The following is a 27790-nucleotide window of genomic DNA, read 5'->3' on the forward strand; positions in this document are numbered from 1 at the left end:
GGAGTCTTATGGACAGAGGAGCCTGGTGGCTATAGTCCATGGAACTGCAAGAGTCAGACCAGACTTAGCGACTAAACCCCCAGCAGCGTGTATTGTCCATCTCAGTCTCACAATTTCTCCTTCTGTAGCACCTCCTACCCTCTAGCAACCTTAAATTTGTTTTCTACATCTGTAACTCTTTTTATTTCTGCTTTGTAGGTAAGTTCATTTGCACCCATTTTTAGATTTCACCTGTGAACGGTATATGATATTTGTCCTCCTCCGTCTGACTTGCTTCACTCAGTATGGCCGTCTCTAGTTGGCCACACTCTAGTTCACCCATGTTGCTGCAAACAGCATTATTCTGTTCTTTTTTACACCAGCAGTCTTTGGCCTTCCTTGGCTTGTGACTGCAGAACTCCATACTCTGCCTCCGTCTTCACGTGGCTGTCTGCCTTGTTTGTCTGCCTCTGTGTCTCGTCTCCTCCTCTTGTAATGACACCAGCCATGTAGGATTAAAAGCCCACTTTAGTATGGACTTCCCAGGTGGTGCCCATGGTAAAGAATCCACCTGTCCATGCAGGAGATGCAAGAGATGCAAGAAACGTGGGTTTGATCCCTGGATCAGGAAGATCCCCTGAAGAAGGGAATGGCAGCCCACTCCAGTATTCTTGCCTGGAAAAGCCCACAGGCAGATGAGCCTGGCAGGCTGAAGTCCATGGGGTTGAAAAGAGTCGGATACTACTGAGCGATTGAGCATGCTGCCTTGCTCTAGTGTGACCCCATGTTAACTAATTACACCTACAATGGCCCTACATCCATAGAAGATCACATTCTGAAGTTCCAGGAGGGATGTGAATTCTAGGGAGACACTATTCAGCCCAGGACAGGAAGCAATACTGAAGCAGAAGCAGTGGGCTGGGGCAAGGGTGTGGACTTGAGACAGGTGGCCAGGCATTGCATCAGACTCCGTTCCTCCTTACACAGAGACCTGGAGGGTGTTAGCGGTGGAGCAGGAGGAGTCTAGGAGCACTCATAGGCTCCCAGTTGGGGTGAGCTGGATGGACTCAGCAAGATGTGAGACAGCGAAGGAGGAGGACAGTCTTTTCAGAGCCTCGAAATAGACATGTGTTAACATTCTTTCAGTGACTTCCTGGGAAACCATTTGATTTCTCAAACTTAACATTTTGAGTTCTCAGCACTGTGTTGGGTAGCATCCTTTTGGCTAAGTGTGAAGATGTAGAAAAAGAACATTGTGAAGCTCTGTCTTGAAGGTAGCCTTTACAATTACACTCTGGTTCTGTTAGACCCAGAGAACACCATTCCCTAATTCCAGGTGAAAATGAAGAACTATGGTCTTCCACGTTAAAACCAAAAGTACTTCCAAATGCATAGATCATATATATATATATGTATATATTCTACTTTTTCCATCTAATGTATCCGTCTCATTACCATGGAAACATGTGCCACAAGAAACCAATACCTGATTTTTTTCTTTGCCTTGGTAACACTACATAACAAATGAATGGGCAGGATATGCTCTTAATTTGGAGGGAGAGTAAGCAGGGACGTGAGCTTGGTTTCTCCCCTGCCTTCCTGTAATACCCATTAGAGGAAGCCCTGGCCTTGGGGACGGATGTGTTATATGTTCAGATGTTGCCAGTCTCTCTCACTCTCTCTGACCGCATGTTCCAGCTCTTACTCTGTTGCCTGGTTACAGAGTGAAATTGGCTGACTTTCTTTTTGGCACCTGTGTGAACTGAGGGGAATGAATTATTTTGAAAAGTTGGGGGTGGGGTGAGTTGAAAAGAACTTCTAAGATTTATGGTTTTATGGAGAAAAATGGCGTTTTCTCCCTTCCACCTATGTGACTGAGATGATCAGAGTCTGAATTTTAAAACTTTTTTCTGAATATGATGACCGTTGACTTGGGATATTCAGACAGAATGACCTGACCGTGCATGGAGCTGATTGCTGCTGCTGCTGCTGCTGCTGCTGCTGCTGCTGCTGCTGCTGCTAAGTCGCTTCAGTTGTGCCAGACTCTGTGTGACCCCATAGATGGCAGCCCACCAGGCTCCCCCGTCCCTGGGATTCTCCGGGCAAGAACACTGGAGTGGGTTGCCATTTCCTTCTCCAGTGCATGAAAGTGAAAAGAGGAAGTGAAGTCGCTCAGTCGTGTCCGACGCTTAGCGACCCCATGGACTGCAGCCCACCAGGCTCCTCCGTCCATGGGATTTTCCAGGCAAGAGTACTGGAGTGGATTGCCATTGCCTTCTCCGATGGAGTTGATTGCTAATTAATAATTTGAAGGAAAGTTCAAGAAGTCTGGAAGGCTGTGCTAAGTGTGTTTGCTGAGCGGGCATTGTCACATTATATTGTGGGAAACACCATGATTCCTGTAATGTTGTTGTTTAGTTGCTCAATTGTGTCTGACTCTGTGACCTCATGGACTGTAGCCCGCCAGGCTCCTCTGTCCATGGGATTTCCCAGACGAGAGTGCTGGAGTGGCTTGCTATTTCTTTTTCCAGGTGATCTTCCCAACCCAGGGATTGAATCCAAGTCTCCTGCATTGGTAGGCAGGTTCTTTATCACTGAGCCACGAGGGAAGCCCAATTCCTCTAATATTGCATATTAAAACATAGGAAAATGTTTCTTAGTATGGAAAATATCAGTAGCATTTAAAGTATGGTTTTTAACCTCAGACAGACGATGAACTAGTTAGCCTAGATAAGATGATCCCCACAGAGGAATAGACAGCCTCTTGAAGAGCATTATAATGAAGCATTAAAGGCCACTGAGGGTTCCAATAGGAGAACCCTGGAAAACAACATTCCATTAAAAACAAACAGGAATTTGTTGGTGCAGGAGTTTCCTAGGGCAGTCATAACAAACGACCACAAACTGAGTGGCTTAAAACAACAGACATTTATTTTCTCACCATCCTGGAAGCCAGAAGTCTGAAACCAAGGTGTGGGCAGGGCTGTGTTCCCTCAGAAAGCTCCAGGGTAGGGTCCTTGCCAGCTTCTGGTGTATGCTGGCTGTCTCTGGCATTCATTAGCTAACAGCTGCATCACCCTAGTCTCTGCCTTGCCTCTTCTTGTGTTTTTCTTCCTTTGTGTCTCCTCTGTGTATTCACATGGCATTCTTTAAGGACACCAGTCATTGGATTTAGGACCCACCCTAAACCAGTATGACCTCATTCTAACTAATGACATCCACAGAGATGCTATTTCCAAATGAGATCACCGTTGGAGGTTCTGGGCAGACATGAGTATTGGGCAAGGCAGGGCACCTACCGGGTGGGGAGATATCATGCCAGTGGGGACATTTAATGAGTGTGTGGGCAGGTTTCCAGAAAGTGGGCCTGTGTCTCTGAGCCCTGTCTTAGGAAGGGGTCACCCTTGAGTGCAATCAAGGAGAGGAAGTCAAGTCACCTGGAGTCCCCACTCCCCAAGATGGGGGTCACAGACTCTGCTCAGGGGGAAGGAACAAATAGAAGGATATGGAGAAAGGAGGCAGAGAGTCAGCCCTTGACTGACTTGTTTTCATCTCACTACCAGAAAGGTCTGAGGGCTGTGTCAGAAATGCTGGTGCTGTTTTTGTTTCACCTGCCAAGCAGGAGACACGGGTTCAATCCCTGGGTCGGGAAGATACCCTGGAGAAGGAAATGGCAACCCACTCCGGTCTTCTTTTCTGGAAAATCCCATGGACAGAGGAGGCTGGTGGGCTACAGTCCATAGCATCGCAAGGAGTCAGACAGTGATGATTACACAACAGAAACCAGAAAGGTCTGAGGGCTGTGTCAGGGTCGCTGGCAATGGTGAAACTATCTCTCCATTTGTGTCTCTGCTTGCGTTCCCCTTGCAGCTGAAGACCAGTCCTGTCTCTCCGAGAGGCGGCGGGCCTTTTCCAGACTCCTCTTTGGGCCCTCCGGCTACTTGAGCCTGCGGAGCTTGTTCTTGGCTCCTGAGGAAAGATCGGTGTCTCAGAGACTCGCCAGATTTGCTGCGCCCTGCCCACCCTCGATCAAGGAGCTCTTTCTGGATTCCGGAATTTTCCAGCCAATGCTGCAAGGACGGGCCTCACGGTTTGTCGCCCCAGAAAGTCTCCTCAAGGAAGCCATTAGAGGGATCTTTCCCTCCCGAGAGCTGGCCCGCCTCGCCCTGCAGTTCACCACCAACGCAAAGCGACTGCAGCAAAACCTCTTCGGGGGGAGATTTTTGGTGAACGTAGGCCAGTTTAACTTGTCTGGAGCCCTGGGCACAAGAGGCACATTTAACTTCAGTCACTTTTTCCAGCAGCTGGGTCTCCCAGGCTTCCAGGATGGACTGGCACTAGCTGATCTGGCCAAGCCTGTCTCTGTGGGACTGAATTCAAATTCTGCCTCTGAAGCCCCAAAAGCCTCCAAGACAGACGTTGCCCCAAGGAAGCCAGTTGTGGGCAGCTTTGGCTTTGAAGTCAACTTACAAGAGAACCAAAATGCCCTGCAATTCCTTTCTTCCCTCCTGGAGCTTCCAGAATTCCTTCTCTTCTTGCAGCATGCTCTTTCTGTGCCAGAGGACACAGCAAGGGATTTAGGTGACGTGATGGAAATGGTGTTCAGCTCTCAGGGCTGCGGGCAGGCACCTGGCAGCCTTTTCGTCCCGGCATGCACTGCGGAAGGGAGCTACGAGGAGGTCCAGTGCTTCGCGGGAGACTGCTGGTGCGTGGACGCCCGGGGCCGAGAACTTGCCGGCTCCCGAGTTAGAGGTGGACGACCCCGGTGCCCCACGGAGTGCGAAAAGCAGAGGGCGCGCATGCAGAGCCTCTTGGGTAGCCAGCCCGCTGGGTCCAGCCTGTTTGTCCCTGCTTGTACCAGCGATGGGAACTTTCTCCCTGTCCAGTGCTTCAACTCAGAGTGCCACTGTGTGGACACCGAGGGTCAGCCTATTCCTGGAACTCGAAGTGCGCTCGGAGAGCCCAAGAAATGTGAGTCTGTTGAGTGTTCAACCTGCAGACTCTGATTCTCCCCTAGGGCCCTGACATGACGCATCAGAGTTATAGCTAAAGCCCAAACTTCTGCTAATGGTGAAATTTGCTGGCTGATTTAAACATTGTCCACAAAGGTCTGGATAATGTTAACCATTCCAAGGAGTGGGGTTGGGAGATTAATTTGGCCTTAAGAAGCTGCCACATAAAATTTCTGTGGTGCTGACAACAGCTGGTCTCAACTGCATTGATTTAGTGATAGGCAGGCTCTCTCTCTCTGAATATTTACAAATTTAAGGTTGATGGGGTTTCTATGGCTGTGTAAGGTTTTAGATGGAGTTTGGACAGATAAGGGCTTCCATCTTGGTCTTGGGTTTCCCAGGTGGCGCTAGTGGTAAAGAACCCACCTGCCAATGCAGGAGATGCAAGAGACAGGGGTTCGATTCCTGGGTCGGGAAGATCCCTCTGGAGAAGGAAATGCAACTCAGTCCAGTATTCTTGCCTGGAGAATCCCATGGACAGAGGAGCGTAGTGTGCAAAAGGGTGGTCCCCTTTGCCAGTCCATGGAGTGGCAAAGAGTCAGACACGACTGAAACGACTTAGCACATATGCATCTTGGCCTTTGGGGCTTATTAACCTGACGTACCTGTGCTTCGTTCCTCCCCAGGCCCCAGCCCCTGTCAGTTACAGGCCGAGCGAGCCTTCCTCGGGACGGTGCGGACCCTGGTCTCCAATCCCAGCACGCCGCCCGCCCTCTCCAGCATCTATATCCCGCAGTGCAGTGCCAGTGGGCAGTGGAGCCCCATGCAATGTGACGGGCCCCCCGAGCAGGCCTTCGAGTGGTATGAACGCTGGGAGGCTCAGAACAGTGCTGGCCAGGCGCTGACCCCAGTGGAATTGCTAATGAAGATCATGAGCTACAGAGAAGCAGCTTCCAGAAACTTCCGTCTCTTCATTCAAAATCTGTACAAGGCTGGCCAACAAGGCATCTTCCCAGGGCTGGCGAGATACTCTTCTTTCCAAGATGTCCCAGTGTCGGTGTTGGAAGGGAACCGGACCCAGCCTGGAGGGAACGTGTTTCTGGAACCCTACCTCTTCTGGCAGATCCTAAACGGCCAGCTTGACCGATACCCAGGGCCCTACTCAGACTTTAGCGCCCCTCTGGCGCACTTTGACCTCCGGAGCTGCTGGTGTGTGGATGAGGCTGGTCAGAAGCTAGAAGGAACCCAGAATGAGCCCAGCAAGGTCCCAGCATGTGAGTTCCTGGTGTGGAATAAACATTAGCCATTACTAATCATCTCACAAAGCGGGTATGCCGTCAGTGCAGTGAATCTGATTGCGGAGACAAGACAGAAAGAACATTCCAAGTTGTGGGAAGAGTTGGGGCGAGGGGAACAGCTGAGCCAGAAATGCATGTGTATGCTGGTGTGTGTACATACTTCAGAGGGGTCAGAGTGAGCGCCAAGTGGTGGGTGACTCCATCTGCCTTTCCTCCCCAGGTCCTGGCTCTTGTGAGGAAGTGAAGCTTCGCGTCCTGCAGTTCACCAGGGAAGCAGAAGAGATTGTCACGTATTCCAACAGTTCTCGCTTCCCTCTGGGAGAGAGTTTCCTTGCAGCCAAAGGAATCCGGCTGACGGACGAGGAGCTGGCCTTTCCTCCACTCTCCCCATCTCGGGAGACTTTCTTGGAGAAGTTTCTGAGCGGGAGCGATTATGCCATTCGACTGGCAGCTCAGTCCAGTGAGTGCCCCATGCTTCTGGTTTCTTGTTTCTTCCTTGGCGGAAGAGAGAGTTTGAATGAGTTCCTCTTCGGTCATCTTTAGAGCTGTGGTTTTTTCCCCCAGCCCATGGGTTCCGGAGAAGACAAATATCTTTTGTGACCTAAAGCTGGAAATTTCCCCACCCCTCCAAGATGGTACCCAAACCTCCAACAGAGCCACCTGGGGGCAGGGCTCTGTATTTTGTATTGTATATGGCACCTGTAGCCCACTAGGAAGCCAAGTATTTGAGTAAAAATATTCAATTGTGTGAGCTCCGAACGCTCCTACTCCCCTGTGGCCGGTTCTGACGCTTCCCTCCATTTCCAAGGACTCAGGAACACCTCCAAGGAGGAAAGTAAAAGAGCCCTCCTAAACTGAGGAAACACGCTCTGGGTTTAGGCACCTTCCTCATGTGATCAAATCTAATCCAGGTAGTTAACTCCAGAAAGCACCACTTGGTCCCTCGCATGACAGAGACCTATGCTCAGAAGGCTGACACTGCTCCGGCCTGGGACCAGCTCAGCATTGCTTGACACATACCCCTGGCCAAGCACTTTCTGTGCTAAGTAGATCTTTACCAGATCTTTGCATCTGATCCTCCGACAGTCCCATGAGAGAGATGCTGTAATCACCATCCGTGATTCTCTTCAGAAGTGGAAACGGAGGTTAAGTCACGTGTCCAAGTTCATCCAACCAGCAATCAGCGGAACCTGGATGCGATGCTGGTGGTTTGGCCCCCAGGCCTCTGTCCCCTGCACCCGCTGCTCCCCTGTAACATCAGGACCAAGACAAAGACGCCCACGCCCACAGGCTGGAGCCTCCCTGCCCTCACCTTCCTGGCGGTTCTGCTGCCCCCTTGGCATTGGGCTTCCCTTGCCTTTATTCCCCTAACCCCATGTGAGTCTCCCCGGAGCCATCTTTGTTTCCTCCCCCTCCCCAGCCACCTCTGCTGGAGGACAAGACGCCCACCTTCCTCTTTACATCCTGGGTCTCGCACAGCGCCGACAGAATGTGGGGCCTGCAAAAGGATGCTTAACCATCCTCCTTGCTTCTTTCTTCCTCTTCTCTCTCCTTCCCTCCCCAGGTACTCTTTTTTTTTTTTTTTTCCTCTGTTCCTCAGAGACTTGGAGATTCTGCTTTTGGCAGGAACCCAGTTTTTTAAAAAAATGTTGTGGCTGGGCCAGTTGTCATGTAATCAAAGAGAGGAGGAGGAGCTGATGCCCTTGAGTGGTGACCACTTCGGTCAGGGAGGGAAATTTAGAGGAAGAGAGAGAAGTGTTGGCCCCATGGGGATTTATTGGCTGAATGTTGTGGTGGCACGTTGTTCAGAAGTCAGGCTAAGGAAGTTCCCCTCCTCGGAGCCACCAGCTCTGCTTTTGCAAGTCTGATGCCATTGGGAAAAAAGGAAGTGTCTGTAGAGAACAACCAGGGTTGGTCACTTTTCTGGGCACCCCTTCAGGTGAGAAGGGACATCTCTAACTGTGCCAGAGGAGAGGAAGCTCTTGGTGTGTAGACCTCCGGAGCCTGGGGAGTCTGGGGATTGAAGGCCCAACCCAGAAAGAGACTGAGGGCCACAAAGCATCTTTGACCCACAGAACCCAGTAGCGGTGTCCCAGGGTCTCTAGGGAGGAGGGGTGGGCACAGGAGGAAAGTCAGTTACTAACAGGCCATCAGTGTTATCAGCCATCACTGTTCTCTCATCTGCCTTAACCCGATGGGCTCTAGATGAGAATTCCCCAAGGAGGAACAGTGACTCCTTCAAACTTGGCTGACATTTTTTACTTCTTTGGTTGCACCACACTGCTTGTGGGATCTTAGTTCGCTGACCAGGGATCAAAGCTGTGGCCCCTGCAGTGGAAACGTGGAGTCCCAACCGCTGGACTGCCAGGGGTTCCCATCAGCTGCCATTTTAATTTTTTTCATTTTCATTTTAAAGGGCAATCTGGTGAGGGCCTACCCGCTCCTCGATGAGCGTCTGTCTTGTTTTGGGGTGGAAATGTTTGTCACAGAAACCAAAAGGCCGCCTATGTTGGGAAAGGACGAGGTGGCTGTTCTCAGGACAGAGTCCGCTCGGCCTGGGCTTTGCCTGTCCAGTGCTCACCTCTCTCCTCATCTCTCCCCACTCCAGCCTTTGACTTCTACCAGAGACGCCTGGTGAGCCTGTCCGAGTCCCCACGAGCATTCAGCCCTGTGCGGTCCAGCCCCTATGTGCCGCAGTGTGATGCCTTTGGAGGCTGGGAGCCTGTGCAGTGCCATGCCACGACGGGTGAGGCGGGCAGGTGCCCTGGGGAGGCTGAGGGACACCCCTCCTTTTCATGTGGAGAAAAGAGCCCTAAGAAGAAAGAAAGGAAAGAGCCCTGCTCTATTAGGGCAAAGCAAAGTGGACTCTAGGCCTCTCTTCGGCAGCTGGTGGCAAGCACCTTAATTCTTCTGCCATCTGATTGTTCCATCTGTACAATGGGAGTGGAAACCTTCTGCCTGCCTGAAGACCAAGTGGGTAGCTGCTGGGGTTTCTGGGTGTTAGGGCCTCTGATTGCGGACCCTGTTAGGGAGAGCAGACAGGTAGGGGTTGGGGTGAGAGATTGGCACTGCTAGGAATTTTTTGAATTTTGATTAGAGTTTGGTTGATTTGGAACGCTGTGTTAAATAGCTTCTGCTGGACAGCAGAGTGAGTAGGCTATACCTAAACCCACTCTCTTTCCAGATTCTTTCCCCATATAGGCCACTGCGGAATACTGAGTAGAGTTCCCTGCGCTATGAGCAAGTCTCTTTTATACGTGGTGGTGTGTACTGCAGGGCCCTCAGGGCAGGGCCCTTGGGCACTTCCTGAACTTCTGGCCATGGCTCTTTTCCAGGGCACTGCTGGTGTGTGGACGGGAGGGGAGAGTACGTCCCCGCCTCGCTGACCGCCCGCTCCCGGCAGATCCCGCAGTGTAAGTGGGGCCGCCGGACCGGCCGGCGGGCCTTCTAGCGGGCGCCCTGCCTGGGGAGGCTCCGTGGGCCAGCGCTTCAGCCCAACCCCCGAGAGCAGGCAGACCACGCACCCCCAAGCCCCCAGGCCTGGAAGACGTCCCTGACCTTGGTCGTAGTTCCTAATGGTGCTCCTCGTTTCCCAGGTGGAGGGAGGGAGCTGGGGGTGGGCAAGGAGCCCCAGGTCCACCCCCCGATACCTGCTTCCTGGGAAGTTCCATCTATTTCTGTGTTTTCTACAACGACCTCATGTCTGGTCCATAGTCCAACCTCTCTTCTGAGTCTGGACCCGTGTAATCAAGAGCTCACTTTATGTCTCAGAGATGAAGTGTCCCACGTGGGTCTTTGTCCCCAGCCCTCAGCCTGCTTCTCTGGGGTCCCAGCTGTCTGCTCAAGGCACCCCCCCACCCACCCAGAAGCACGGCTCCAACACTCGGGGCCAGCCTGGGCTCCCCACCTGCCCTCAGCACCCGCGGCCAGCCTGTTGAGAGCTCCCCTGTCTCCCCACCCAGGCCCCACCAGCTGCGAGAGATCGCGAGCCAGTGCGCTGCTTTCCAGCTGGAAACAGGCTGGTGTCCAAGCAGAACCATCTCCTAAAGGCCTGTTCATCCCGACCTGCTTAGAGGTAAGTCTCTGAAGGCCCAAGAAAGTTCCAGAAGCCAGAACTTTCTGGATGGCTAATTTTCTAGTTTTCAATAAACTTGTTTTAATTGAAAACTCACGAGGAATTCTAGGCCTTGGTTTTTGTCCCAGCCCCGGCTGATCCAAGCTCTGTGGTGGTGGTGATGTTTAGCTGATCGGTCGTGTTCAACTCTTTTATGACCCCACGGGCTGGAAGCCTGCCAGGATTGTCTGTCCGCGGGATTTTCCAAGCAAGAATACTGGAGTAGGTTGCCACTTCCTCCTCCAGGGGACCTTCCTGAGCCAGGTGTCAAACCCACATCTCTTGCATGTTCTGCATTGGCAGGCAGATCCTTTAACACTGAGCCACCTAGAGGCCCAAGCTGTATGACCTTGGGCAATTTATTTACCATCTCTGCGCTTCTCTGGGCTTTGCGTTATCCTAAGATCAGGTCACATTTTAATCTTCCCTAGCACCAGGACTGTTTTGAGGCTTTTAGGAGATACCTTTAATGAAAACTGTTTGAAGAATAATATACACGTAATAATTCCTGAAACCATGTAGCCACATCAACACGGCCATCATATTTCAGCTTCTCAACATACTGGAAGACTGTAATATTTCCCTCTCCAGCTCCCTGGTTGTCATGATTTCGGGCAGTGACTGATGTGAAAGCTCTTAGAGAGAGACTTCTTGCTGGAACCAACCACTCAGGTACCAGCTGATGGAACTGCGTGTGGCTCAGGCCCCGTACCCTGAAGTAGGGATGATAGGAACATCGCCACCCACTCTGCTGGGCTCACAGAGGCTCCAAGGAAGTTAGATGAAATCAGCGGTGCAGAGGTTCATAAAATGCAAATTACTGAGCAAACGTTTCCTTGTTACTGTTCCTCACTGTCATTAATACTGTTTGGTGCTATAAACATGGACCCTGGTTATGGAAGAGTTTTGTGGAGAAATTAGCAGATCTAGTCTTTTATCTTGGCTGGCAGCTCCCTACCACTGAAATGAGAGTCTGCTTCATCATCAGAGTCTGCAAGTCCACCTGTGGAGAAGGAGAGACAGGAAGCATACTTCTGACGGAGGGAAAAGTGATTCAGACCAGCTCCCAGAGAACCTCCGATCGTGTGGTTCCCCAGGCTGGCTCCTGGAAGGATCCAAGTGCCAGAAAACAGGACCCAAGATGCCCAGTGCCCACACTGGATGGCTGTGTGTTGGACCTGCTCCTCAGCAGAAGTCATGTTAGCAGCGAGGGTGTTCTTGGTTGTAGATCTTTACAATCCCATATTTTCTCAAACCTTTGCTTGGGTTTGAATCCTTCCTGTGCGACTTGAAAGCCAAGCACCCGGGGGCACCTCATCTGATTTCCCTGGGTCTCGCTGAGTAGAACACGGACGTAGGCTCTCTACCTACATCAGGGACTGAAGGACACCCTGGGGGCCTCCTGATTATGGTCTCTGTAAATGTTGGGTGTCATTACAATGGTCATTTATCATCTGTGAAAATGGCACAGCAGAGTATAGAATGAACAAGTGGCCTAGGAAATCTCAGGGAAACCCTCAGGGGTCCCAGGGAGCTTGGGAAAACGGGCCTCCCTTCTGCCTGCAGCTGCATACACAGGAGAGAAGCCATTGTCTTCCCAGGAGTGCATGGGTCCATCTGGTCCCATCTCCTCTCTTTTTAGATGAGGAAACTTGCCCCAGTGAATTGGAGGAGCTTGTCCAGCATCCCCAGTTGGCCGAGGAGAGATGGGCCCTGGGCAAAGGCAGGGGGCTGCCTCCTCCCTTGTCTTCCTTTTCTGTTACAGACCCCTTTTCTCCAAGGGATGCTGGTTGAGAATTGTTTCCGGAACTAGGGGGATGGTTTCAAGCCAGCAGCTGGGCTCGGGCTGGGCAGGCTTGGGCCCCGCCTGGGTCTGCCACCCCCAGCTGTGGCTGGTCCTCTGTCACTTTCTCTCTCTGAGTGAGCCTGTTTTCCCCACTCCAAAAATGGGTTCACTGCAGTTTTTGTCTCATGTGGATGTCACAGCCGTGAATTCAGACAACGTACGTAAAGGGTCTCGAATAGGACAGCCCTGTCCAGGCCCTCCCCGATGTCTGGAAAAGCCATTGCCAGTAGTTTCGGGAGAAATATCCTTGATGCCTAGCTCCCAACTTACCAGTTTACAGAAGCATCTTCACTGGGTGACACTACCTCGGTTTTATCTCAGACAGGAGAGTTTGCCAGGCTGCAGGCGTCGGAGGGTGGCACCTGGTGTGTGGATCCAGCCTCAGGAGAGGGCGTGCCCCCTGGCACAAACAGCAGTGCCCAGTGTGAGTACTGACCCTTTCCCATCACTCTCCAGCCCCCACCCCATGAGCATGAGGTACGGAGCCCCAAGAGCTGGCTTCATGTCCCAGCTTGGCCATTCCAGAGCTGTGAAAGCCTCAAACCTCACTGCACCTCAGTTTTCTCATCTGTGAAATAGGGGTGTGATTCCCCCACCTCAGTGGGTTTTTGGGAGTAATACATATAGCAGGATTTGGGGTAACTAGAGGCACAAACCAGCACTGGTCTCTATTATAGTGGGCACCACTGCCTTCATGGGGTCTGCTGTTCAGCCCCAGATACCGGGGCTCCCGCCTGGCCCCTTGTCCTCCAGCCTGGTCCAGCAATCTGGTTTCCACAGTGAGGTTAAGGCAGTGTCTCTAAAGGGCACGTGTGTGGCTCTCCTCTGTCTGGAGCCCATCAATGCTCCCTGCCGTCCTCAGGCCCAGGCTCCTTGCTGTGGCTCCTGGACCTCTCCATGTAGGCTCCTGTATCTTCTTGGGCTTCTCTTATTTCTCCATCTCAGCAGCAGGTCCAGGAAGAGTAAACTATAATCAGGCTTTTCAAGCAGGTACTCACTGTCTTCCCTGGGCCTTCATGGTCTGGTGCAGCCTTTGCAAACCCACACCCCCAGCTGGCTAACTCTCACTCTGTCCACCCATCAGTCCCTCAAGGAAGACTTGCAGGCCTCTCTGTCTTTCCCAGCAGAGCTCAGTGCCGCCCTATGGTCTCATAAACTGCCCTGCACCTCCCATTATCATCCTTAGCATCTCAACTGCAGTTGCTCACTTACTTGTTAAGTATCCTCCAAGATTCTAAGCTCCTTGAAGACAGGCAATGTGTGTGTGTGCGCACGCATGCATGGAGTGGAGAGGGGAGTACAAAGCCGAGTGTCTGAGTGCAACACCCCAGTAGGGAGGCAGCCCCAGACCCCGGGGGCCCCGCAGGCAGGTGGCAGTGGGTGGTGGCAAGGGCGTGACACCCATGCCGGCAGAGAGCACATGTGGCTTGTCTTTGCGCCAAGGCCCGAGCCTCTGTGAAGTGCTCCAGAGGGGAGTCCCCTCCGGGAGAACCAGCCCCGGCTACAGCCCGGCCTGCAGGGCAGAGGACGGAGGCTTCTCCCCAGTGCAGTGCGACCCGGCCCAGGGCAGCTGCTGGTGCGTCCTGGACAGCGGAGAGGAGGTGCCCGGGACTCGCGTGGCCGGGAGCCAGCCAGCCTGTGAGAGTAAGTGGTGATGCCCCAGAGTGACCCCCGGGCTGGTGGGGGTCCTGCCATCTCTTCTTTGGCCCTGGTTGGGGTGAAGGGGTCACCAAAGATGTCAGGACAGTGAGGGCAGGAGGAGAGACAAGGGATCTGCGTGAGGGATTGAAGTTGACCCCCGTGACGCTGAAACTCCGTCTCAGTTCAGTTGCTCAGTCGTGTCCGACTTTTTGCAACCCCATGGGCTGCAGCATGCAAGGCTTCCCTGTCCTTCACCAACTCCTGGAGTTTACTCAAACTCGTGTCCATTGAGCTGGTGATGCCATCCAACCATCTCATCCTCTGTCGTCTCCTTCTCCTCCTGCCTTCAGTCTTTCCCAGCATCAGGGTCTTTTCCAATGAGTCAGTTTTTCGCATCAGGTGGCCAAAGTATTAGAGCTTCAGCTTCAGCATCAGTCCTTCCAGTGAATATTCAGGAGCTCAAACCAAGGCGAGCCCTTGTGGCAATCTCCCGAGCCAGTGAAGCTTGGGTGCTGGCCTCCTGGGGGGTGCCAAGTCTTGGTCTCCCCACCCTCAAGTGGGGAGGAGGGTCCAGACGGCAGGATCTCAGTGGGGGGGACCTCAGACGGGTCCATCCCAGCCGGGGAGCTTTAGGAGTAAGTGGAGGTGTTGATTTATTTATTTTTGTTTCTACTTTAAAAGATCATTTGGGTGTCAGATATCGAACTGTACATGAATATATAATATTGAAATATGTTATTACTTATTAAACATATTATTGAATTATCAATTACTTACCTTTAGTTTTTCCTGTATACTCAAGTCACAGGACACTGTAGCCATTTTAAAATGTGTGTGCACAAGTGGGTTACATTATCTGTGAGTTTTTTTTCAGAGCAGTAAATGAAGACATTGCAAATTATTTATTACAAGTTGGGATGTTGGGGCTGGCACGGCAGAGAAATGCTGCACAAAATGACTAATTTTATGGCAGTTGCCTTTCTTCTGTTGTTTTTACTGTTTTGTTGCCTTATTATTTTTTTTTTTTAACATTTGCAGTCTCTAGGCAACATTTTGGAACTGCAGAGACATTTAATTAAGTCTAGTGATTTCTATGTGTAAAGAGAATTTTTACATTTGTAGAGTGATGTTTATATTTGTAAAGAGAGAGGGGAGTCTTCCAAAGAAGGGTGGGAAGGAAGAGTCAACGCTGTCTTCGTGGGGCTCTGTCTCCTGCCCCAAACCTGCGGTGCGTGCCCAGGGCTCTCACTACACGCCTTTTCTCCCAAGTCCTTGAGTCTCCCAGTCTCTGTGGGTTCTGTTTCAAGACGCTCAGCCACTGCCACCATGCAGGGAACATAGCAGGTGCTCGATGGGTGTCTATGAGGAGAGCTCCCTTCTGGGCGTTGCCGAGAGCAATGAGTGTCAGCCTTAGCATCAGGCACATTGAACTCAGAGGACATCTAAGAGTGGTCTGCACTGTCGGGACCCAAGGAACAGACTGCTGAGTGTCCTGCAGTAGCAGGTCTGGGAGCACAGCTCTTCTGGGGTCTGGAAAGACCCCTGTGTCTTGGCCCTGCCAGGATTCCATGATCGTAGCTCACCTGTGCAGAGGTCTCCTATTAAAATGTGCTTGTCACATCATACGTCCCATTTTTGCCCCCCAGGGATGCAGGTAAATAGATAGAAGAGTCCCACTCTCCATTTTACAGATGGAAAAACTGGGACTCACAGAGGGTCATTAATGTGTTGAAAGCAAGTGGAACAACAAGCACTTTGAGTTCCCCAAAGCTTCTTCCTGCTGACTTGCTACAGAGTGTGGGGAGAAAGCTCAGATGAGGGAGTCAGACAGATAGACCCAAGTGTCAGCTCTGCCAGCGCCCTTGCTGGGCAACCCTGGGCAAGTCCCGTAACCTCAAGTTCCCACTCGGTAACCTGTGGGCATGGGGAGGGGGAATCATAGCTATTTCTGATCATCATTGTTAGGGTTAATTCAAATAGTCTCTGTAAACTGCTCAGCCTGGTGGCTAAGGGCCAACGCAGTGAGCCCGCTACAAATGACAGCACCCAGTCTTGTCCAGAGGCCATCGCCCTGGTTACACAGAAGCCCGGGCTGCACCCTGAAGACCAAAATGAGCTGCTCTCCATCTGAGGACCCCAGGTAACCTTGAGTCACATGAGGATTGCAAGCTTTAAAGCCAGACATTTACAGGCAGCAAGGCTGTGCTCTAGAGTCAGGTAATTAACTGTATCTTTAGCCAGGTGTGAAATTGTCATTGAGCGTGTCTGTTCTATAATTTACTCATTCATCTATTGATTTAATACACGCTCCTGGATCTTGTGGTCTGGGTCAGCCTTCAGTTCAGTTCAGTTGCTCAGTCGTGTCCGACTTTTTGCGACCCCATGAATCGCAGCACACCAGGTCTCCCTGTCCATCACTAACTCCCGGAGTTCACTCAGACTCACGTCCATCGAGTCCGTGATGCCATCCACTCATCTCATAATCTGTTGTCCCCTTCTCCTCCTGCCCCCAATCCCTCCCAGCATCAGAGTCTTTTCCAATGAATCAACTCTTCACATGAGGTGGCCAAAGTACTGGAGTTTCAGCTTTAGCATCATTCCTTCCAAAGAAATCCCAGGGCTGATCTCCTTCAGAATGGATTGGTTGGATCTCCTTGCAGTCCAAGGGACTCTCAAGAGTCTTCTCCAACACCACAGTTCAAAAGCATCAATTCTTCGGCACTCAGCCTTCTTCACAGTCCAACTCTCACATCCACACATAACCATAGGAAAAACCATAGCTTTGACTAGATGGACCTTAGTCGGCAAAGTAATGTCTCTGCTTTGGGAATACCAGACCACTTGAGAAATCTGTATGCAGGTCAGGAAGCAACAGTTAGAACTGGACATGGAACAACAGACTGGTTCCAAATAGGAAAAGGAGTACGTCAAGGCTGTATATTGTCACCGTGCTTATTTAACTTATATGCAGAGTACATCATGAGAAACGCTGGACTGGAAGAAACACAGGCTGGGATAAGATTGCTGGGAGAAATATCAATAACCTCAGATATGCAGATGACACCACCCTTACGGCAGAAAGTGAAGAGGAACTAAAAAGCCTCTTGAGGAAAGTGAAAGTGGAGAGTGAAAAAGTTGGCTTAAAGCTCAACATTCAGAAAACAAAGATCATGGCATCTGGTCCCATCACTTCATGGGAAATAGATGGGGAAACAGTGGAAGCAGTGTCAGACTTTATTTTTTGGGGCTCCAAAATCACTGCAGATGGTGATTGTAGCCATGAAATTAAAAGACGCTTACTCCTTGGAAGAAAAGTTATGACCAACCTAGATAGCATACTCGAAAGTAGAGACATTACTTTGCCGACTAAGGTCCGTCTAGTCAAGGCTATGGTTTTTCCTGTGGTCACGTATGGATGTGAGAGTTGGACTGTGAAGAGCCTTGGGCCCTGGGTAAACAGAGGAGAGATATCCTCTCCCCTTCTGTGGCTCAGTCCAGTGGGGAGACCGGAATGCAGATAGTCTTGTATAATTGATCACAAGGCAGTCTACTCCAGGGAGCCTGGGGCTTGGAGAAAGGTGGCTAAAGTCAGCCTGGAAGAACCGTGAAAAGTATTAGAAAGTTAAAGGGGTTGAGCTGATAACTGAGGACCCAAAAAGGAATCTTCTAGCCAGATAAGCTGGTAGAAGAAGTAAGGACATGGGCTGTACAATGCATATGGTTGGGAAATAGCATCTCTGCCCTGGGGCAAAGTGGGGCTGGAGAGGACACCAGAGCAGAGAGGAAGTCGGGCCAGCAGGCACTCGGGAGACTTGAGAACCGAGTCCAGCTCCATATATTTCTCTGCTAGCGGGGGGGGAATGGATTGGACATGGCAGCAGAGGGCAGTGGGTGAGGCCCAAACACACGGAGCTGGTGAGGAAGCTTCAGTGGCCATTCAGGGAGAAGATGATGCATGTCTAAATGAAGGATATGTGGTGGGAATGAAGAGAAGTCAAGGCACTGTGAGCTGCAGCTGAGCTGGTGGGCAGAGGAGGTGGGAGCGTCTGGGTTGGCTGCCATCTTTCTGGCTAAAGGCGCCAGGCTTCAAGCTGGAGTTGCTGAAGCTGGAGCAGGTGTGGGCAGCAGATGCTGAGCCTGGCCCTGTTGGCTTTGAGGTGGAGGAGACTGGATTTAGAGATGGGAAGGTGCTCCAGAGGGCCTGAGTGGAGCTGAAGATATGAGAGTCATCTCTGCTCAAAGTGAAGTTGAAGTTGAAGTGAAGTTGCTCAGTCATATCCAACTCTTTGTGACCCCATGAACTGTAGCCTGTCAGGCTCCTCTGTCCATGGGATTTTCCAGGCAAGAATACTGGAGTGGGGTGCCATTTCCTTTTCTGCTCAAAAGTGCTGTCAAAGTGTTAGTCACTCCGTCGTGTCTGACTCATTGCGACCCCATGGACTGTAGCCCGCCCATCTCCTCTGTCCATAGAGTTCTCCAGGCAAGACTACTGGGGTGGGTAGCATTCCCTTCTCCAGGGGATCTTCCCTGACCCAGGGGTGTCTGTTAAAATGAGAGAGGATGGGATTAGCCAACAGGGAGGGTGGAGAGGGAGCAGGCAGGCCCAGGCTGGCCTGAGAGAAGGGAGGGTGAGGGGGGGCCCGTGCTCGTGAGCAGAAATGGGAGGTGGAGGTGCTCAGTGTTGGTGCCGGGTAGGTACCCACAGTTGCCCCTTTCCTCCCCCCAGGTCCACAGTGCCCACTGCCCTTCAGCGTGGTGGACGTGGCCGGCGGGGCCGTCCTGTGTGAACGTGCTTTGGGCCTGGGCGCAGCCACCAGGCAGCAGTGCCAACTACGGTGCGGCCGGGGCTACCAGAGCGCTTTCCCGCCGGAGCCACTGCTGTGCAGCGTGCAGAGGAGACGCTGGGTGTCCCAGCCGCCCCAGCCCCATGCCTGCCAACGTGAGTGGCCCCAGAAAGGTCCGCCTGGAGTCCCACTCCCCGCCTCCCCAGGGCTCGGGGCCGAGGCCTTCATTTTCCCACCTGAGGGTAGCGTGTCCATGATAGCCAGGTGGCATCAGAGCAGGACAGAGTGCTCAATGCAGCATTTTCTTCTAGAAGGATCAGCAGGGCTTCCCAGGCCCCTGGGGCAAAGCTTCATTTGTGGCTCCTCTGAAGCAGTCTGCTCCCTGAGACACATTCTGTTGTTTCTGGCTTCCATGGGGAGTCCTGGATACAGGACCCGTTCTCAAGGTGCAGATGCTCCAGTGGCCATGTTGGTTACTATGATGCTGACAAGCTCAGAGTTGCTGATCTGGCTTCTGGGGTCACAGTGACACTGCCACGCCAGCCTCTCCCCGCCCCGCCTCCCCTCGGTCCATCTGTAGCTCCAGGCTATGGCGTCTGTTCTGATCACTGTGGACTTGGGCCGTATGTAAATATGGGTAGCTCCTTCCTCCTGCTCTCACAGCGAACCCGCTTTCACATTCTCATGGCTATGAGGCTGCACCGAACTCTGACTGTGTCCACCTAGGCAAAGGCTCACTGTGCTTACTCACGGCCAGGCAGGGCAGGGGTCAGCACAGGGACCAGTGCTAGGTCCACCCAGGGCAACAGGAGGGACATCCAGGAGAGAGACCCAGATTCTGGGACTGACTGTCACAAGGCTCTGTGTGGCTGACAGGGGGGCAAAGGACACAAATTTGTCACAAAACATTCTGAAATAGAGAATGCTATCCAGAAACAGTTCAGAATGTGATTTGGACAAATAAGTGACTTGTCCCCCTGATGGTGACTGAGTAGCTAGGAATCAGAGCTAAATTTGTCATGAGTAAGGGACTTGGGGCAAGAGAGGTGTGGGTCCTGAACTCCTAAAATGGAGTGCAGGCTTGCTGTGTACATTTGTGCAGGTTGTACACTGCACAACTTTGGCCTTGCACTCCACTCTGAACTGGCCAAATCAGGTGGCACGGCCCTGTTTGAGTGCAAGGTAGTATGGAAGATTTTCCAAGAAGACTGTCCAGGACCTCAGCCTGGGTTTAAAGGTTGAGGCAGGACTGAGCTTGCAGTGAGGGTGCTAAGTAATTTCAGAGAAAAGCTGGCGTGCTGGGAAGTAGCGAGACCCAGAGGGTGACAACGCAAGATGGCAGCACTTGTGGACTCCAGGTAAAATGAAGAAGGGTTAGTTTTTGCAGAGAAAAAAAACCCAAAAGAACCCCATAGCTCTTTGCGTTTGTCTGCTGACCTCCGGTGCTCGCCCGCAGGGCCCCAGTTCTGGCAGACTCTCCAGACCCAAGCGCAGTTCCAGCTCCAGCTCCCTCTGGGCAAGGTGTGCAGTGCCGACTACTCGGGCTTGCTGCTGGCGTTCCAGGTCTTCCTGTTAGACGAGCTCACGGCCCGCGGCTTCTGTCAGATCCAGGTATGGGCCCACAAGTGGGGCTCGGACTGAGCTCAGGGTCACCGGGCAGAGAACCTCAGGGCTCAAATGAACCTACAGTTCAACCCTCATTCATTTCACCCACTGAGACCCAGGATGAGAAAGCAGCTCAGACAAGGCTAATGACACAGAGGTGGGATTGGTACCCGTCTCACTGGCCATTCTGTCTGCACACAGATGCCACTCCTAATGTGTGCCGAGCACTTAGATTGTGCCAGGCACTCTGCACCCCTTGGCATGGCTTAGCTAATGCAGTCCTCACGGGGACCCTGTTATTACCGTTTTGTGATGAGTTAAAATAGTTGGGCAGTCACACAACTGAGAGATGGTAGAGCCACAGAATCCCCTGCTTTTACACAGCACCTTCTCATTCACCTTCTCATTCACCTCTGATGCCCCAGCTTCTGATAAACTGACGCCCCCAGGACTCCACACAGAAGCTCCTGGCTGTTGCCTTTGAAAGAGCACAATACAAAGAGCGCACAGTGAGGCTCGTGTGAATCCCCGACCCTGCCTGGTGCTGCCCTCGAGTTAACCGGGTCCTACCACCATCCATCCTCCCACCCTGCCCTGCAGATGGTCAGCGGGCACTGTGGGGCATGCTTAGGTGGGGCAAGAAGCCAGGCTGCGTGGTCACACTGGAGGAGCCAGTGGGTGCTTCCCGGGAGGGAGGGTTGTGTCCTGCTGGGTGTGGGTCTTGCGAGGACTTGGGCAGTCAGCAGAAATTGTTTCTCCAGTGAATTATGGCCCCTTGAATTTGGAGTGTCTGAGCTTTCTTTATCTGTGTGTGTGTGTGTGTGCACGCGTGCCCTTTTTATTATTTTTTGAGAAACTTTACATTTTTTTCTAAGTATATTTTTTGTAGTCTACTTATTTTCACGTGTACATGGATCTATTGTTTTTCAATCCTTTCCCCATGTACGTTGGCTCTTAACGCCACTTAACACCTCCGTGTACAAGCTGTGTGACAAAGGCAGGCGATTCAACCTCCCTGGACCCAGAACCTCAGTTTCTGGCTCTCTCAAGGCTGCGCCCTCTCAAATGGCTCCCATGAGGCGGTGGGGGTGCAGAGCAGGCTTTCAAAGGACAAGGGAGGGCCCAGGAGTTCCAGTCGCCCCCGGGCCAGCTCCCAGGTCAAGAGGCAGTCTTGTTCTCACCAGTGCCTCCTCCAACAGTAAGATAAGCCAGTTTCGGTGCCTGGTATAGGCTCGGCAAAGCTGGCTCCCGGCTTCATGTTCCTGAACTCCCGTCTGCATCTCTGTGCAGGTGAACACGGCGGGAACCCCTGTCTCCATCCCCGTCTGTGACGACTCCTCAGTGAAGGTGGAGTGTCTGAGCAGGGAGCGGTTAGGAGTCAACATCACATGGAAACTGCAGCTTGCAGACGTGCCCCCCGCCTCTCTTCCAGACCTGCGGGACGTTGGTATGTTTTCTTATGCTGCTGCCCTGAGACCCCGCAGACTCCTTGGGTGTCAGTGTCCCCGTCCATCGGATGGAGCCAGTGTGGCCCCAGCGCCTCCCTGTGGGGCCAGAGAGCCCACCACGTGCCTGGCCCGTGGGTGGAGCTGGTTACTGAGAAGTTTATAAAAAGCGAGAGTTCTGGCCCATAGCTGACTAGCGCTAAATATAATAATACCCTCTGACTGCTTTTGAGAATCTTTTCTGGGCACAGAGAAGGAAGACACATGTGAGGAAGGGGACAATGAGGTAGGGTGAGGGAGTCCCTGTTGGTTTATAATTTTTGCTCATTCTACTTCTAATCAGAGAACTTCTCAGACCACTGACACTGTTTACACCCACCAGGACACTATTTGGAACTGCACAGTGATGGTATGGATGAATTGAGAATAGAAAGACTTAAGAGGGAGTAGCGCGGACTTTATGATTGTTATTCTGAGCCAGGGTGGGACTCAACCCATGGTCTTCTGACTAGATGGTGAGAACTTCTCCATTTCTCTGGCACTATCTCGTGGCCAGACACCCAGGGTCAGGCCTGGCTGGAGCTTGACCGCTGCTCTATGAGGGAGAAGTTGAGGAAGAGACCAGAGTGTAACCCAGGAGGCAGGCGGCATCTCAGCCATTCTGCAGTGCTCGTGACAGTCATTATTAATACCACTCCTCCCCATAGCATTATGAACTGTGTTGTTCTTTAGTCTGTAAATCATATCAGACTCATTCGTGACCCTGTGGACTGTAGCCCGCCAGACTCCTCTGTCCATGGGACTCTCCAGGAAGAATACTGGAGTGGGTTGCCATGTCCTTATATCAAACTCATTCGTGACCCTGTGGACTGTAGCCCGCCAGACTCCTCTGTCCATGGGACTCTCCAAGGAGAATACTGGAGTGGGTTGCCATGTCCTTATATCAAACTCATTCGTGACCCTGTGGACTGTAGCCTGCCAGACTCCTCTGTCCATGGGACTCTCCAGGAAGAATACTGGAGTGGGTTGCCATGTCCTTATATCAAACTCATTCGTGACCCTGTGGACTGTAGCCCGCCAGACTCCTCTGTCCATGGGACTCTCCAGGAAGAATACTGGAGTGGTTTGCCATGTCCTTCTTCAGGGGACCTTCCCGAACCAGGGATTGAACCTACATCTCTTACGTCTCTGCATTGGCAGGTGGATTATTTACCGCTGAGCTGCCAGAGAAACCCCAGCATTATGAATTAAGAGCCCCTTTTTGTTGTTCTCTGGCAACAGACTGCACAGTTTGGGTATGTTTGAAGCTGCAGATGGATGTGATGTTTATTCCTGGCATCGATGGCCTGGGGTTTCCTTCACAGCAGCCATTGTGGTGGGGACGTTCGTTGCATGCTGGGGTGTCCCAGCTCACAGGGACACCCCAGGTGTGGGGCTTGCCCACCTGCTTCCTTCCTAGGAAACCCTCGCAGTTCCACAGCTGGAACGTTGCCACCTTTAAGCTGAACGTTGAGGTGGAGGCTCCACTTTCCCTTTGAGCGGCCCCATCACGTTCTCTCTTGTAATCCCCACCAACCTCAAAAGCAGACTTCCCAGCCCATTTTTCAGATGGGGAAACTGAGCCTCGGAAATGGTGGCTTGGCAAAGGCTGAGACGGTTGCATACCTGGATAATGCACCTTGGATGAGTGACTGGGGTCATGATATTCTCTACCAGCGAGGGTCACATTGCATGTGTGCTTGCAAAGTCCCTTCAGTCCTGTCTGATTATTTGCAACCCTGTGGACTAGAGCCCACCAGGCTCCTCTGTCCGTGGGATTCTCCAGGCCAGGACACTGGGGTGGGCTGCCATTCCGTCCTCCAGGAGATCTTCCCCGCCCAGGGATGGAACCCTTAGGTCTCCCGCCTGCTGCACTGGCAGTTAGGTGTGTACCAGCAGCACCACCTGGGGGGCACTGAGGGTCACACTGCTGTCGCAGAGACAGCATGAGCTGGAGGCCTGGACTGGAGTCCTAGATGCGCTTCTGATTTTTTGTGACTTTGGGTCAATCAACCCCCTTCTCTGAACCTGTTTCTCCCTCTGTGAATTGAGACACTGGGTAAGGCCTATGTCTCCTTTCAACGTGGACATCCTGGGAAGCTCTGCACCTGGACCACCCCCGGCGGGGACAGTGAGGCGACACCCCTGTCTCCTCTTGTCTTGCAGAGGAGGCCTTGGCTGGCAAGTATCTCGCTGGGCGCTTTGCAGATCTGATCCAGAGCGGAACATTCCAGCTTCATCTGGATTCCAAGACCTTCTCGGCAGACACCTCCATCCGCTTCCTCCAAGGCGACCGCTTTGGCACCTCTCCCAGGACACAGTTTGGGTGCCTGGAAGGATTCGGCCGAATCGTGACCACCAGCGATGCCATTCAGGATGCCCTGGGGTGTGGTAGGTGCCTCCTGTCTCCCTGGACCGCTGTTACTGGGCCATGCCAGTTGGGGGGATGGTCACAGAGCTCTGAGGGACGTTATTCCGACATGCAGATTGGGGAACCCTTCATTTGTTTATTCAGTGAAAGCGCTTCAGATGTCCAGCTGTGAGTGTGGGCATGTAGTTATCGCCCAGCAGGTAGCAGCTAGAACTGGGAGCAGCATGGCAGAAGGAAGCAGCCCCACGTAGGGTTATCTGTCCTCTTCGCCCTTGCCAAGCGCAGACCCGCGGCCTGGGCTGCACTGTGTTTGTGGAGAAGGCTGGCGTCCACCCCGCGCATGCTCTGTGGCTTGTCCCAGTCTGGTTACGGCAGCGCCTTTCTCACCGCCATCCCCGGAGGGCCAGCAACCAGCCCAGGGCACGGTGGCTCAGGGGCAGTGAGTCCTGGTGGAGGTCACGGGGCTGTTCTTGGCCTGACACACGAGCAGCCTTGGAAGCACCCTCAGTAGCCCGAGCCTGCTGGCGCCCGGAATGGAAGCTCTGTACATTTCCTGTTGCTGCTATGACACATGGCCGCAAGCATCGTGATCTAAAACAACACCCGCTTCTACGCTGCTGTTCTGTGGGTTTGAATCCTCACATGGGCCAAATCCAGGTGTCGTCCGGCTGCATTGTGCCGGAGGCCCTGGGAGGCAATCAATTTCCTGAGTTTTTTCCAGCTTCTGGAAGGTGCCCACGTTTCTCGGCCCTTGGCTTCCTTCCTTCATCTTCAAAGCTGGAAGTGCTGGAGTTCTCAGGCCGTTCCTGTCATCACAGCTCCCTCGGATGCTTCTCTCGCTTCTTTTTCTTCAAAGGAATGGTTGTTTAAAATTTCTTATTTATCCATCTATCTATTTATCTTTGGTTGTGCTGGGTCTTTGTTGCTGCATGTGGGCTTCCTCTGGTCGCTCGGGTGAAGGCGGCTCTTCCTTGCGGCGTGTGGGCTTCTCTCTGCGGCTGCTTCTTTTGTTGTGCAGCTTGAGCTCTAGGACAGACAGCCTTCAGCAGCTGTGGCTCACGGGCTTAGTTGCTCCTTGGCAGGTGACATCTTCCCGGACCAAGGATCAAACCCATGTCCCTTGTGTTGGCAGGTGAATTCTTATCCACTGTACCACCAGGGAAGTCCTTTCTTTCATTTCTTTTCTTTAAATTTATTTTTTATTTTATTTTATTGGAGTGTGACTGCTTTGTAGAGTTGTGCTAGTTTCTGCTGTACAGCGAAGTGAATCAGCTGTATGTGTGACTACACACAGCTGGGTAACACAGCACACTCTCCCTCTCTTAAGGCCAGTTGACTAGCGACCTTATTTCCATCTGCAACCTCTGACTCCCTTTGCCACGTGTCCTCACGTGTTTACAGTTTCCAGGGACTAGGACGTGGACCTCTTTGGGGGCCAATCTTCCATCTGCTACTGAAGCTTCCAGGGTCTCACAGTGAGCAGCCTGCCTCCCACATGATGTGAGACACAGAGGCTTTTTTATGGAGCTAAAGAGAGAGGAGATGTTTTTCAGTTATTTATTTTTCCACTATTTATATTGGTTGCCACACAAAAGCTGCAAGGCCTCCCCTCTCGTGAAATCCATGCCAAGTTCTAAGCTCCACACTAGATATCACATGCTGCTAACTCAGCACAGAAACCAGAGGCAACGCTTCTTGCTAATGTTTACAGAGGATCTTGCAGTTGACGAGGCATTGTCACCGATACTCGGCCATCACAGTCGCCCCTGGTGGCAGGTCATCCCCCGACTGGACAGGTGAAGGGGTGGAGGCCAGATGAGGGGAGGCCATGGGTCTGCAGTGCCCAGAGCAGGGCTGACTCAAAGAAGGGGTTTGGTTCTCTGTGGATGAGTCACCCTAGGTCCTCTGGGACCAGCCCTCATGATCCTTCCACCTCGAAGAGCTGCCCAGACAAAGAGAACAAGAAGCAGAAGCAGGTGTGGATGGTGCCGCCCCCCAGGGTGGGTGAAGTAGGGTCACTACATTGGGGGTCTCTGCAGCACCTGGCGCTGGGTCCTGAGACTCACTGTGAAGGGCCCTGGGCTCCACTGCCAAAGAGAAGATTCGAGTGTGTGTGAGGGTGTGTATGAGTGTGTGTGAGAGAGTATATGAGAGAGTGTGTGCGTGCATCTGACTACGTGTATTGTGAGTGTGTGTATGTGTGAGATAATGTGTGTGAGTGTGTATGTATGTGAGAGTGTGTGAGTGTGTATATGCGTGTGTGTACATTTACGTGTATGAGTGTGTGAGTGTGTGTACGTCTGGGTGTGTGTGTGTGAGGGTATGTCTGAATGTGTGTATGTATGAGTGTGTTGTGTGTATGTGTGAGAGTGTGTGTGAATGTGTGTATGTGTGAGAGTATGTGTATGTGTGTGTGTGTGTGTTGGGAGCAGGGTGTTTTTAGGGTCACCCCAGGGGGTGATAAGGGGGTCTGAGAGCCCACTCTGAGGCTCAATGACCTCGAGTGTCCCCTCTGGAACACGAGGCCAAGAGGTGGGGCAATAGGAGATGGTGAGAGGGACCTGTCAAGTGCTGGTTCCCCATTTCCTTCATGTAGAATAAAGGGGGTGGCCTGGAATCTGGGCCTAGGTTTTCTCTAGGGACCTTGATTGATGATTAGATGAGCACTTCCTGTCTCTCAGGACAGACAGTCCCGCTCAAGTAGGAGATGGGAGGAAAAGCTGAACCAGGAGAGCAGGCAGACTTTCCTGGTGGGTGCTGAGCAGTGAGGGACTGGGAATCAGAACCTGGGCTGGGGTGACCGGACTCCAGAGAGTGGGAGCCCCAGTGTGGGCTTGGGGAAGGGGCCAAGAGAAAGGTCTGGCCGGGGCTGCAATTGCTCCAGGAGGTGGCCACCTTTCTCGGTGAAGAGCCAAAGCAAGTCTTTTAGGCTTTGCGAACCATTCTCTTTCTGTCTCGAGGACTCAAGTCATCCATAGTGGGGAGAAAAATGCTGTGTTCTAAGTAAAAGTTCATTTGCCAAACAGAAGGTGAGCAGTATTTGGCCCGAAGGCTGCAGTCCGCCCATCCTAGCTCTACATAAACCTGCATTCTGTTTTTCGGCTGCGGCAGCTTTTTATTGATTCACAAGGAATTGTTGAGCCATCATTCATCCCCACCCCTTACTCCAAATGCTCAGAGGTCCAGAATGGAATTCACAAAAGCAGTACCAAAAGCCCCAGGTTTCCTCCAGTATCCATGATAACATCCCTCTCCTACTGAGTTTCTGCATTGCTCTGGTCCAGAGAGTCCAGTGTCTTTAATCCCATGCGATGGACAAAGCAGTGTGAAGAATACAACTGACAGTGTCAGGAAGGTGGAAGTCTTGGAAGTCAGATAGATCTGGGTTCAAGCCATGGTTCCACCACTTTCGCAGTGTGAGTTCTTGGGACACTGCCCATCTTCACTAGAAATCATCTGGAAACCAGGGACTGTAATATCTATTTCATGGAGTGGGCGGGTTGCAATTTGCATAGCAGAATATAATCGATACAAAGCACGTCTATTCACACATAGTGAAACTTCAGCAGATGGTTTTGTTGTCAGTTGGCTACGTGAGATTTCAACTCAGCTGTGCTGGTTCCAAAATCTTTGTTCTATCCTCGGATTCACAAGTCTCCCTTCTCAACAAGGGCTCTTGGTGAAATCACACCCTCTGATCCTTGTATCTCTTCTAA

At 52.1% G+C, this 27790-nt stretch overlaps 1 protein-coding gene across 1 annotated transcript in view; it reads left to right on the forward strand.

Annotated features, from left to right (window-relative positions):
• The window catches only part of TG (thyroglobulin), a 230691-nt gene that overhangs the window by 16173 nt on the left and 186728 nt on the right, over window positions 1-27790 (forward strand). Inside the window, exons 9-20 of the mRNA XM_018058585.1 lie at window positions 3850-4950; window positions 5618-6205; window positions 6450-6689; window positions 8838-8975; window positions 9565-9642; window positions 10192-10304; window positions 12511-12613; window positions 13633-13833; window positions 18557-18769; window positions 20071-20225; window positions 21510-21666; window positions 23870-24094. Coding sequence (XP_017914074.1) covers window positions 3850-4950; window positions 5618-6205; window positions 6450-6689; window positions 8838-8975; window positions 9565-9642; window positions 10192-10304; window positions 12511-12613; window positions 13633-13833; window positions 18557-18769; window positions 20071-20225; window positions 21510-21666; window positions 23870-24094 — 3312 coding nt within the window. The remainder of the gene's footprint in view (window positions 1-3849; window positions 4951-5617; window positions 6206-6449; window positions 6690-8837; window positions 8976-9564; window positions 9643-10191; window positions 10305-12510; window positions 12614-13632; window positions 13834-18556; window positions 18770-20070; window positions 20226-21509; window positions 21667-23869; window positions 24095-27790) is intronic.

This window comes from Capra hircus, chromosome 14, assembly GCF_001704415.2.
Source record: "Capra hircus breed San Clemente chromosome 14, ASM170441v1, whole genome shotgun sequence".
In the NCBI taxonomy this organism is placed as follows: Eukaryota; Metazoa; Chordata; class Mammalia; order Artiodactyla; family Bovidae; genus Capra; species Capra hircus.